Here is a 13,952-nt window from a genome sequence, read left to right on the forward strand (position 1 = left end):
TGGCCTCGAACTCAGAAATCCGCCTGCCTCTGCCTCCTGAGTGCTGGGATTAAAGGCATGCACCACCACGCCCGGTGCCAAGGATTATCTTGAGCTTCTATGAATGTTGGACAAAGAGACTTGTGCTGGCTTATGTGGTACTGGGAATCAAAGGGCTCCTACCCTTTAGACAACCACTCTACCAACTGAACTCTGTCTTTAACCCTGAAAACTCTTGATGGTGTTATATGAAGAAAATAGAATGAAGAAGGATTAGAGGTGATGATAAGACAAAGGAGTATAAGCAGTTTCAAACCATTAAAGGTTAAAGAAAAGGAAGTGGACACATTTTCCCTTATGTCATTTTGGTAAGCTTGTCCCCATTTACTTTTATGGCTTCCTGAATATTATTTACTCCTGTCATATATCCTTTAAATAGCCAAGATGTTAAAAACTCAAATGACATTTAAAAGATCATCTAACAAGTCGTTACAAAACTGGGACAGTGATCTCGGGTAAGTAGAGGTCCTCAGAGACTCCTGATGATACCTATAAGACTGACTGGGGAGAAAATTCTGAGGACAGCCCGTTTTCCTTTTTCTAATAAGTTATATGTATGGGATAGAATAGTCTCACAGTGCTTTAGAAAATGTTCCCTTTGGGGGTGGAGGGGTAGGGAGTCAGTGTATCTCTCACCCTGTCTAGAAGTCACTGTTCACTATGTATCCTGAACTGGCTTCAAACTTTCAGGATGCATCCTGTTTCTGCATTTGATTGCTGGGACTGTAGGCTTGCAAACCTACCATTCCTTGTTAGATAATGTCAAGGGTTTTTTTTTTTTATATACATGTGAATATTTATATGTATTGGGCACATGTGTGTTTTAGTTGGTACCTTGGGTATCATCTTTAAAAACAACATGCACCTCCTTTGAGACAGGATCTTACTTACTTTGAGCTCACCATTTAGACTAGACTGGCTGGCCAGTGAGCCCCAGGGATCTCCTTGTTTCTGCTTCCTTGGTGTTGGGATTACAAAACTGTGAACCATCATGCCCAGTTTTTTACGTGGGTACTGGGGCTTGAATTCAGGTTCTTGTGTTTGTATGGCAAGCACTTTAACACCTGAGGTCTCTCTCCATCCTTTGATAATGTTAAATTTTACATACCAAGCTCTAAGATAATTTCTTACATGGATACCTCAAATAATTTGCAGCACAGTGGTAGTTCGTGAGGAAACCAACTCTATTACACAATTGTTCAGAAATTGTATGACTCCAGAGCCTAAGAGTTATCCAGTAGAAGAAGGTCAGATCCTCTGGAGTTGGAGTTAGATGTAGTTGTGAGCCACCCAAAAGGGTGCTGGAAATTGAACTTTGGTCCTCTGGAAGAAGAAAGAGTGCTCTTAACCACTGGTTGATGTCTTCAGCCTGTTTTACTGCGTTAGGGTCTCATGTAGCTCAGAGTGGCCTTGAACTTGCTTTTGTAGCTGAGACAGACTTACATTCCCAGTCTATCCCCCAGGTGCTGGGGTTAGAAACATGCACTGCATCTAGGTTCAAGTTCTTTATCTTTACAATAATGTTTAATGCCTGTCTATTTACCAAAATAACTAGCACCAGGTATTCTTTTTGTGGGCAGATGGTAATGGGTAAAGTGGTCATACTGAAAATGGGGCTTGGAAAAAAGCGGGGGAGCGTGTCAGGGACTTTTGAGACAGCATTGGAAATGTAAATGAAATAAATACCCAATTAAAAAAAATGGGACTTGGGTACTTGGATCCATAGAAATGTCGTAGTCAGTAGAGGGTCTATCACTGTAACCTGTGTGTTTTGGAAACTTGGAGGTCCACCTGCTCCAGCCTCATGAGTCCTGGTATCACAGGTGTGTGCATCCACCTTAGGGCCAAACGTGCTATGGGTAAGGAGAATGGAAGAATTGGTATTGGAGATTAATTGTAAACATGATAAGAGGAGTTGAAATGGTGTTTGCAATTGATTACTCAGTGTTAACCATATTTGAAGCTATTCTCAGCCTGTGGTACATATCTTTGAGTAGTCCTAGTTATAGCTACTGCAGATAGAATCTAGAGAGGCAGTTGTGAATGAACCGTTGGTGTTTTTTGATGGAAGTAATTTTTCTATAAAGTAACAAAATGGGTGTTTTTGAGAGTATTGATGTGTTGTGATTTTTTTAATTAAATCTTTTCAAGTATAATGATTTCTAGATTTCGATAGAAAGGTTTTTCTTAAGTAATGGTTGTCATGTTGGTCTTGAGTATAGGGAGCTGGAATCAATCTTGCTGCAATGACTTAATTGTCCCGTTTCTTGTTTGTGACTAATGTGTTAACCGAGGACTTCCAGGTATATTTTTCTAGTGTTTGATGGATTACAAGGTTCTGAGTGAATTATAATCAAAAGGATACTAGAAGACATTAAATGTCCATGTGACATCATTATTGCCTTGAGTTGTGAGAGAACTTTGTACTCAGAAAGCTAAATATGCATCACTTATTTCTTTACATGAGTGCGTCTTGCAGGGTGGTCAGAAACACCTCGACTCTATCCACATACGTTGTTTAGGATGCATGGCCCTGAGGTGCTCCTTCCTCGCGCCTGCACTAGGTGGCCCTTGGGAAAACACACAAGTCAGTTCTTCAGATAGACATCCCAAAGCCTAAGGAATATAAAGAACACGTATATTATATTATGCAATAAACTGAGTATTTTGTTTGAGTTGCAAGTCTTTAGTTTATTAGATTTTAGTGTTAATTAATTGAAACTTCTGTACATGCATGTGTCTTGATACATTCCACATTCCATTCCATTCCTACAACGTCTCTTCCCTATCTGTGCCACATTTCCCTCCCAATTTCATGTGTTCTTTCTCTCTCTTAAAGCCCTGAGCCCAGTGCTGCCTGTATACACATCGGTATAGGACCATCTATCTGCTGGGGAATGAGTAGCCACACCCCTTTCCTCTCCCAGCACCCATCAGTTAACAATAGTCCTCATTCAGGGGGGGACTTCCTGGCCTCTTCTGTCTCTCTCACTGGGCTATTTGCCAGCTTGGTCTCATGCAGGTGTTACGTATGCATTCACAGCTGCTCTGAGTTTAGTTATGTGACAGGCCTGCCACGTTCAGTCAGTATATACTGTTTTGCTATGGATATCTCACAGCTCTTTATACCATCTTTACATCCTCTCCTCCGTGATGATCCCTGTGCCTCGGGATGAGGTTTTGGTAGATAACATCCATGTAGAACTGGGTAGTAGGACAGTCTTACTCTTTACCACTCATCCAGCTGCGAGTGTCTGTAGTAATCACCATGTGCCAAAAGATACTTCTCTAATGAGGGATGAGAGATGCACACATTTATGGGCATAAAAAGGAGAACTTGGGGTAGTTTAATATTATGTATAAGATTTGCTTGTTTTAAACTTAAGCTTTTCTGATTTAATTTCTTCCTGTGAACATCTATTTGATGTGTTCTTTTTTATTATAACATTGAAAAATACCTAACAATGGAATGCTCTGCCTTTTAAAAGTGTTGAATAAACTCAGGTTATTTTGGTAAGTATTTTTAAAGTGCTGTATTTTGGGCTTAGATATTTTTAACCCAGTTGTGTTTTTACCGTTATAAAAACAGTAATTCATCATTGCTAATGTGTTTGAAAATGAGATGTATTTTCATATAATTTGTAAAATCCCCATATAAGCAGTTCTGAGTAACCTGTTTGTAAGTTCTAAATTTTAGGTGTCATAGGATGTCATAATATTTTCTGTTAGAATATGAAATGTTTTCTTTTTGCATGCAGCTTGACATTAAAGATTTTCTAAACTAGAACATGCCTACAGATGAATGGTGTCCTTATTTAAACATATTTCTTCCAGGAAGCAATGTTGTGGAAAAAAGGGGTTTTGTTGGTAACTGCCCTGTTTAATAGTTTTGGGTGTCGGAATTTTTAGCTTAAAAACTACTCATTGAAATGAAGCTTCACTATTGTATGCAAATTCATTTCCATTTCCCTGGAACAGAATTCTGTAGACTCTAATTCATCAATATCTGTTAGCAAAAATGGGTTGCTTTTAGTTGATAGAGATGTCATCTAGTTAAGGATAATCGAAATTACGTACTCTGAAGGGTAACTCAAAGAACTTTATTACATTTGGGGCAATGCAACTCTTACTGGAAATTTTAAGCTTTTGATTTATTTAAGCCTTATTGAGAATCTAAGTCTCACCAAAGTGCGATAAAATCCAGAATGCTCCAGCTTAGATCTGTGGAATAATGCCTTGACATATAAGGTTCTGAGAAACAGGTACTTAGACTCTTCTTCCTGTGGGAGCAGAGACCTGGCCTCTTGGTGCAGTAGAAAGGAAACTAACCATGACCCAGGGCTCAGGCTTCTTAGGAATCCTTTAAGCCTTGTTTCAGAAGTTGTTCAGGCTTCCGTTTTCCGAAGAGTATTTGGTATAGTCTGCAGTTTTCCTCAGTGTAATGCTGGAAGAAGTGGCTGCCTGGACCAGAGGTTAAGAGCACTGAGCAGCTCTTGCATAGGATGGATGCTTGGTACTCACACAGTGCCTCACAACCATGTATTTCTCCAATTCCAGCCGCAGTTGCTCTCGGTAGGCCTCTGTGTGCACCATCTGCACATGGTCCACATACATGCACACTGGCAAAAACACTCATACACAGAAAATAGTTTTTAACGAGCTTTAATTCTATGAAAGCAGATTTTTACTTAATGAGCTAAACATACTTGCAAAAGTGTGTTAGAACTCAAACATTCTAAAGTTCACACAGGCTGTCTCGGTGAAAACTTGCCATTTGACCAGGTGAGTGCTGTGATGGAGTATTTACAACACTAAAGGTACAGGATGTGTTTTTGTGATCGTGAAGAGGAACAGTGGAAGAAGCAGAAAATGGGCTTGACAGTAGACATTATTACTATATTGACAAGGGTGTGTAATAACAAAGGACTCTAAAGATGGACTAAAAATGATAGCAGAAAATGGGCTTGACAGTAGACATTATTACTATATTGACAAGGGTGTGTAATAACAAAGGACTCTAAAGATGGACTAAAAATGATAGGCATAGTGGTAATTGGAAGTCCCACTTCCAGGTTTAGGCAACATTCTAGGAAAATCTGAAATCCTTGCGCCAGAAACAAACTAGCATTTGAGAGAACCTGAGTTTACTGGGTGCTTTGGATGTAGCATATGAATAGGGGTCTGGGATGGTTGGTTTGCTTAATGTGTATTAGAGAGCAGTTTAGCCACTTCTGCTGTGCTGCTTTCCCCAAGAAAGAAGGTATAAAGTAGATAGAAAATAGGATTCAGCCCATCAGACAATGGAAGGAGATACCATCATAAAATACTGAAGTAGTTACAGCCCTTCAGGTTGGAAAAGACGAAACATTCTAGGAAAGGAATTCTGAAGATCCCCATAGGTAATGTAAGCTGTTTATAGAGGAGTTTTATAACCGGCAGAATCTAGAACATTAATCAGCAACCAAGAAGCAAAGTTAGCAGAAGGAAAACACAAAGATGGAATTAACCTATACTTCATTACTTGGCTAAAAATCCTGACCTTTGAAAAGCCACGTGGTACAATATACTAATAAGAGCAAGAAAGTATACCAACTCTTGTTTAAGAGTATGGAGTCTAGAAACATCTGCCTCTTACCACTATCTAAATAAGTTGTTTTACTTCTGGACTTCTTCAAGATTAGGATAAAATGTCTACTATGTATGTCGTAGGATTGTTATAAAACATGTGTAACAGCTTAAAAGAATTCCTGGTATGTGCTATGTAGAAGATACAAGTGAGCCAAGTAGATTTGGAGGAGCGGTAGAGTAGCCATCTAAAAAGTACAGTGTAGCATCTTATTTCTTAATAGTTAGAAGATAGATAGTTAGAAGATGGCTTTGGGGTAGAGTGCTTGCCTGCCTGGCATGCCGATGTCTAAGGCCCTGGGTTTGATTTTGTTGATGTCATTTTGCATGTTCCTCCTTGCCTCCTGCAAAAAAGAGCTAAGAACTGAAAGCAGTTGCCTCTGGGAAATACTTAGAAGTCAGGAGGTGTGGTGGGCTGGGGCAGAAGACACCATATCTTTACAAGCCTTGAATTTTAGCATGAATTTTTTGCAGATATAAGGGGGAAGTTAAAACATGCAGACAGGCAATTATGTTTAGATTTTTAACTTGTACTTTTGGTTTTGTTAAATCTGTAAACGGGTTGGCAAGTTGAGAGAACAACATAATTGTTTAATATCAGTCACAATCAACTCCTGGCCAGTTTTGGCCTGCATGTTTAAGTATCCGTGGATTATTTTGAAGGGAGTCACAGAATTTCAATCATTTGAGGAGTAAATGGCTTCATATGCAGCTTTAGTATCCCTGGTAGTATGCTGTTCAGAGGTCCAAGAAAGGTCTGCCGTCAGCTTCAAGAAGTTGAGTTAGCCGATAAGCACAGCATTTGAGCCAAGGTCTTATACTTTCTGGGTCATATACTTGACTTCAGTTCCTGGTTAATTTCTGTACCTGAGTTTAGTATTGGGTTGGACAAGACTTACCCAGATATCTGAGACCTTTCATGTCCTATACCCCTCACCTTGCCTTTCAACTCAGTTGGCTGTCACCATGGGTTGAGGGCCCTTATCACCTAGTTAAGATCTTTCCCCATATCTTTTATAACTGTCAAATTTCATGTTCCTATCTGCTTCCCAAAATACAAGCCCACAAATAGGTAAAAATGATTCTTTTTAGCATTTCTAGGAAAGAACTGACATTTGATCTCAGGCTGCCTTCCTTTAAAGGGCCTTTTATATAGCTGGCTTTGGCAGATGTTTGGATAATTAGATTTTGGGAGAATTTTTTAGTATAACTTGGGTTGAATATTGCTTTGGAGAGTCTGGAGTTTTGGTATGTACTGTGTATGATTACCTATAAGGGCAGCCTTTCATGACTGTATTTCCATGTTATCGTTTGTTTAGAAGAAGCATGTCTCTGGAACAGGACCCACAAAGCTTGAATTAGAGTTCTTAAGCTCATCCATAATCCAAGTGATTCATTGACACATAGAGCTCCTTAGGACACAGCCCATCTATAGCCATGTGGGTGCTGGGAACTGAATTCTGGTCGTGGGAGCAAATGCTCTAATAAAGTCATTAATGTTCTTCATGGCTGAACCATCTTTCCAGCCCTTATTAACTTTATTTGTTTGTGCATGTATGCCTTGGCACCATGTGTAGACTAGGTACTCACAGATATCAGAAGAAGGTGTGTGCTCCCACAGGACTGGAGCCTGAGATGGTTGTAAGCTGCCATGTGGCTACTGAAAATTGAAACCAGGTCCTCCACTTCCTTTAGCTGATGAGTCATTCTCTGACACCCGTCGACATAATTTTTAAACTTAAATATGAAACAAGCCAGGCCTGGTGGCACATGCCTTTAATCCCAGTACTCCGGAGGCAGAGGCAGGAGGATTTCTGAGTTTGAGGCCAGCCTGGTCTACAAAGTGAGTTCCAGAACAGCCAGGGCTATACAGAGAAACCCTGTCTCGAAAAACCAAAAAAAAAAAAAAAGAAAGAAACAAAATTTGTGTTCTTACTATTCTATCTCTTAGCTAACAATTGATGACTTACTATGTTAAAATCATTAATAAAATCATTTAAGTGTCATCAAGAAAAACACAATCTCATTTAAGATATTGTAACAGCAATATTTGGAAAAAATAAATTCATTACATTTTAAAAAACATAAAAACCCCAGGATCTGGAAATGTAGCTCAGCATTAAGACTACTTTCAGCTTTTACAAAAATTTTGAGTTTGGCTTCCAGCTCCCACACTTTGAATTGTCAAAACTGCCTTCAACTTTAGCACCAGGAGATGTGATGGCCTCAGCAGGCATGGTATATATTCACATGTGCACAGACACACAGAACAATAAGTCTGGAAAGAAATCCCAGCTCAATAGGGTGATGTATACAGAACATGCATTGTGCTTGCCTAACACTGTGTAAACCATGAAGGTACCTGTGTGGGGCTTACTTTGCTGGGGGAGAGTTGCAGTACAAGTGAGAAATATACCCAGTAATAAAAGACGTTGCCACCTGTTTATATGTATGTATATGTGTATACACTTTTTAAAGATATAATCCAGGGTGATCTCTAATTCCATCTCCTGCCTCCACTTCTTCAGCCCATCTTACCAGCATGTGCCACCTCCACCACTGGAAACTAGTTTTTTCTTCAACTCTGTAAATGAGGTCTTTGTATTTAGTGCATATAAATTCAGCCTTCTGTGGAAATAATCCTAAACTCTACTGTGTGGGTTGTTTTCCTCCTCCTGCAGATATCCAGAAAGTGGTATACTAGAGATGAATGTTAAGGATCTTCGACCACGAGCAAGGACCATTTTAAAATGGAATGAACTAAATGTCGGTGATGTGGTAATGGTTAATTACAATGTAGAAAATCCAGGTAAAAGAGGATTTTGGTATGATGCTGAAATTACCACACTGAAGACAATATCAAGGACCAAAAAGGAAGTTCGTGTGAAAGTTTTCCTGGGGTAAGGTTCTTGTCACTAATGCTATTTAGTTACTCAATTAGGAATTAATTCTCAGATATGAAGCATATATTCTCATTAAAGAAGATGAGGTTAGAGAGAAATTTTTATCTTAGAGGGGAATATTTTTATAAATTCTGAGAATTTTTATTACAGCTGAATATATCTTCATCTCTAAGGTCAAATAATTTTTGGAGACTCGGATATAAAAGTGTCTAACTAGAGAAATCTGTGCTTCGCTGAGTTCTTATAGATGAAGCAATACCCAAAACCGTAACAGTAATGTATTACTGTAGATGACAGCTTCACTTCTGTTTTCTAGCCTGGAAGATTTCAGGGTTTTCCTCAAGTGGTAACTAGTGGGTATTATCTTAGAGAGAGCTTTACCCCTGGGAAGTTACTACTGCACCCCTCTCTCGGCTTCCTTTCAATTTTAATTAAGTGAATAGTCACTTACTTGTCTTTAAAAAGATAGTATGTATTAAGGAGTTTCTAGATTCTAACTTTAAATTCTATATGCATTTCTTGTTTTTATATAGTGAATTTATACCAGGTATGTTGTATTGATCAGTGAGGGGATTTAGCATGCCACTAATAGATTTTACTTCTTAAGAAAGAGCCAGATTTATATATAGTTCATGTTGTATTTAACTACATTCATGGCAAAAGGTGACAAATCTAGGAGCACACATTTGTTATGGTTCATAGAAAGTAAGGATAGGTAAACTGTAGCACACTGCTTGTGTTTGTAGACAAAGTTTTCTTGGAACACAGCAGTGCCCATTGATTATTGTCTATGCTGGTTTTGTATTTAACAGCTTTGTTTGAGAATTGCAACTGTGAGAACATCTGACTACACAACTTAGACTGCTTCTGATTTTACTCATGACAATAGTTGATAACCCTGAGATGAGGGAGGATAGAGACTATTAAGGCCTGCTGAAGAAAGCTTTTTGTTGTCTTTGTATTAGAATATTAGAATTAAAGCTCATATTACAGAAAACTAGATTTCAGACCCTTCTAGAGAAAAACAAATGGAATTCTGTAACTCAACTAAGGATGTAATTTAATTACAGATTTCTGAATTATTTATAATTTACATATGTATACAAATCTGAAGAAACCACCAAAATAACTTGACTGTGTAGGGAACCTTATGGTATACTTGATTGTAGGAAGTATGGAAAAGGTGCCATACAACAGGAGATACCAAAACACATAGTATTGAGCTTATAAAAAAACAAAACAAAACAGTGGATCCTGGTGGCACTTTAAAGCTGCAGCAGAGAAGGCTGGGCATGGTGGTGCACACCTTTAATCCCAGCACTCGGGAGGAAGATGCAGGCTGATTTCTGAGTTCAAGGACAGCCAGGGCTATTCAGAGAAACCCTGTCTCACCCCCCCCCCCCAAAAAAAAAAAGTTGCAGCACAGAGCGGCATAGGCAGGAGGATCTCTTGAGTTCAAGGCCAGCCCAGCTACAGAGTGAGATCCTGTCTACAAACAAAAAGTGAAAGAAGCTGCTATTTTAGGGAAGATTTCTAGTGTAAATGATCCTGAGGGAGACAATTGCTTTGGTGACTAGATTAAACATGAGTGGAAAGATGGACAGGCAAATACTGGTTGTTGTAATGGTTATGTTATAGCTGTCCCGATTGTAAAACACTACTAAGCTCTTAGAGTCAGGAACATAAGAGCCATAAAAGAAGCAAAGATGGTTTGAGGATAGGAATATATTTCGTAGTTTAAAATCACAGGGTTCACATATCAGATATTACGTTATGATTCTAACAGTAGCAAAATTATAGTTATAAGTAGCAATGAGAATAATTTTATAAGCCAGGCAGTAGTGGTGCACATCCCCAGCAGTGGGAAGGCAGAGGCAGGTGGATCTCTGTGAATTTGAAGCCAGCCTGATCTATAGAAAGAGTTCCAAGACAACCAAGGCTACTTGGAGAAACCCTGTCTCAAAATAATAATAATGATGATGGCGGTCACCACAACATAAGGAATATACTAAAGGGTTGCAGCTCTAGGCAGGTTGAGAACCAGTGGCTTCAGAGCACTTACTGCTCTCGCAAAGGACATATGTTTGGTTCTCTACCCATATGGGCATCTTATAATCACTGTAACTGTAACTCCAGTTCTGGCCTCTGGGCTCCTGTACACATGTGGAGTGTTAGATTCTAGTAGGGTGTCTTTAATTTTAACTTTAGTTAAGTATCACCATTCCCTAGAAATACAAATGTCAAAACCTGAGACTGATGACTTTTGGACAGTTGACTCATGTTCTTAGGCAGATTGCAAGGAAGAAAAGATAGTGTGAAATTGACAGATTATAGGCTTAATGTATGGTGGAATTTTGCCATCTGCTTAGGGAGTCAGACAAGCAATAAAATTTAAGAAAAGTAAGTTACTACAACTCTTGAGAAGATGTGAAGAAATGCTTACTTCCAAGGTAGCAGGACAGCCTGTCTGCTGTTGTGACTGACGATAACAGGAGAGCTCTGCCTCACAGCTGCCTGAGTTACATAGGTACCTGTATAGTCTATGTACTATATTTAATATTACACTTTTAATGGGGAGTTTAAGTGGAGAATGTAAATGGATGCTGCTCTCTTTTTAAAACAATTTAGAAGTAGATATAATGTTGAATTCACAAGAGACAAAAGCAAATATATAAAATTTTTAGGTCCATGTGTGCCAAGTGTTTTCCAAATACAAAGCAAAAGCCATGATTAAAAAAGATAAATATGGCTGGAGAGGTAGCTCAGTAGTTAAGAACTTGTTGCTCTTGTAAAGGACCCATGTGACTCCCAACACCCAAGTCAGGCTGCTCACAACCCACTGTAACTCCAGCTCCGAGGGGATTCACAGATCCAGCTCATGCAGGTGCCTGGAATCGTGTGAGGTACCTGCTCAGAATTGTACACATTCACATAACTCATAATAATAGCTTTTAAAGGGCGGAACAAGTTCACAGTCATATTAGGAAATAGAAGAATATGCAAGCGAGTATAAATTGAAGTAAGTGGCTTCATATTTGGAAAGATACCTAGTAAAAGGCCATCTTGGTTTTGCCAGAAATATTGGAAATATGTTTGAATCTTATTTAAATTAATAGGGATGCATTTACCTAGTTTTTATGCCAAATGTATAAGACAGTTATTTCTTATCAAATAATCTAATAAAGTCTCTGAATTTCTTTATTTCTGACTATTACTCTCAAGTTATATCTAGCTTTGAGGATTAACTGCTACTAAAAACAGTAGGCCAGGGTAATTGTAATAGCTCAACTTATAAGTGAGAAAAATACAGTACATTTCTAGAATGGCTTATTATTTTCACATAATTTAAATGTTGCTTATAGAAATTAACATTTCTTCTCTGTTTAAGCAGGGGCTCTGAAGGCACATTAAATGACTGCCGAGTGATGTTTGTAGATGAAATCTTCAAGATTGAGAAGCCTGGAGCCCATCCTATTTCCTTTGCAGATGGAAAGTTTTTAAGTATGAGTTTTTCTGTTAGGCTTGGACTCTGTGTTGGGTGATCAAAGTTAGTTTTATTGACCAGTGAATACTTTTGGAGGAGTTATGAAACAGACCATACAAATTCACTTTGTAGGATAAGTGAATAGCTTGTAGTAAACTGTTGTTTTGTAAAATGGTCTTTCAACTGCCTCTCCATGTGTGTGCTTTAAAAAAATTTTTTTTAATTATTTATATATGTGTATTCCAGTGTATAAGTTGATGCCAGAGGACTACATTAGGAAATCTCTCTTCCACCATGTGGGGCCTGGGATTTGAACTCAGGTTGTCAGGCTTGGTAATAGGTGCTTTTGCCTGCTGAGCCTGGGGTGGCCCTCTGTGGGTTTCTTCTGACATTTTCTTTATGTCCTTATCCAGTCTTTAACATGAATATGTATATAATTCAATTTGTGGCACTAATATACACTATCCCTGTGTTTATTGCTATCACCCCCCCCCACACACACACACACACACGCTCGCACACATACATACCTACACTGGTATACTCATGGGCTCATTTCATAAATTCTGATTTAGTAAATCTGGGGTGAATCATTTGTTCTTTCTTATCTTTCTTGTGTGTGCGCATGCCACAAGTATAAAAGTTTTAGGACATTGTAAGAATTGGTTCTCTCTTTACAACATGTCGGTTATGGGTATTGCACTTAGGTCGCCTGGCTTGGTAGCAGGTGCCTTTACCCCCTGAGCCAGCTCTAGTCCTGAGGCGCTTAATAAACCTCACCCTGGATTTTTTTTTTTGGAGGGGGCACCTGTTTGCTTGTTTTTATATTTTAAAAAGTTGTAGACTATTTCAATGGATTTTTTAATATATATAAATAGCTAGAGAGATGGCTCAGTAGTTAAGAGCACTGTCTTTATGTGACTAATAGATACAAAACAGTAACATTTCCCTAATCTTGTTCTTTATAGGGAAAAATGACCCTGAATGTGACCTGTGTGGTGGAGACCCAGATAAGACCTGTCACATGTGTTCGTGTCATAAGTGTGGTGAGAAGCGGGATCCCAACATGCAGCTGCTGTGTGACGAGTGCAATATGGCCTATCACATTTACTGCCTGAGCCCACCTCTGGACAAAGTCCCAGAAGAGGAATACTGGTATTGCCACCAGGGCTTTCTCTTCTGTTTTGTTTTTCTACAAATAATCAAAATGAATCTTCAAAGAGTGGATTTTTCTCCTCCCTCCCTCCCTCCCTCCCTCCCTCCCTCCCTTTCTCCTTCCCTTTCTCCCTTCCGTTTGTCCTTCTATCATTCTGCCCTTCCATCCGTCCGTCCATCCATCCATCCATCCATCCATCCATCCATCCATCCATCCAACTGTCATTCCGTCCTTTCTTCCTTCCTCTTTCTCTTTTTCTTCAGATAGTTTCTTAATATGTATCCCTGGCTGACCTGGAGTTGGTCTACACCAGGCTGGCCTCAAACTGGTAGAAATCTGCCTGCCTCTGCCTCCCAGGATCTTGAATTACCGGACTGTGCCACCACTCCTGGTCAAGCACGGATATCTAAAGATACATGGTACATTAAAGTATTTAAAATGCCATAGCTGGTGGTCACTTGGCATTGATACCTTTATTAACTTACTGTACAACTCTGAACTGGGTTCTAAATTTATAGACTTGGATTTATGGTCCTGCCCGAGTATGGAGTCATTCAGAAATGCAGACTTGGTTGCTGGCCTTTGCTTTTGAGGCTTTAAGTTGCCTTAAAGGACCTGGAATGACACCCCTTAGTTGTTTTTCAGTCTGTCTTCCTTATCATGCTGCTTTTCTCCCGATTTCCTTAAATACCCTACATTCTATCCAGATTCAGTGTCTTTCATCTTTTTTTTTTTTTTTTTTTTT

General features: G+C 39.1%; 1 protein-coding gene across 1 annotated transcript in view; it reads left to right on the forward strand.

Moving 5' to 3' along the window:
* The window catches only part of Uhrf2 (ubiquitin like with PHD and ring finger domains 2), a 62,755-nt gene that overhangs the window by 31,965 nt on the left and 16,838 nt on the right, over window positions 1-13,952 (forward strand). Inside the window, exons 4-6 of the mRNA XM_021151777.2 lie at window positions 8,346-8,564; window positions 11,959-12,068; window positions 13,020-13,206. Of these exons, the coding sequence (XP_021007436.1) occupies window positions 8,346-8,564; window positions 11,959-12,068; window positions 13,020-13,206 (516 nt within the window). The remainder of the gene's footprint in view (window positions 1-8,345; window positions 8,565-11,958; window positions 12,069-13,019; window positions 13,207-13,952) is intronic.

This window comes from Mus caroli, chromosome 19 (genome assembly GCF_900094665.2).
Source record: "Mus caroli chromosome 19, CAROLI_EIJ_v1.1, whole genome shotgun sequence".
Taxonomy (NCBI): domain Eukaryota; kingdom Metazoa; phylum Chordata; class Mammalia; order Rodentia; family Muridae; genus Mus; species Mus caroli.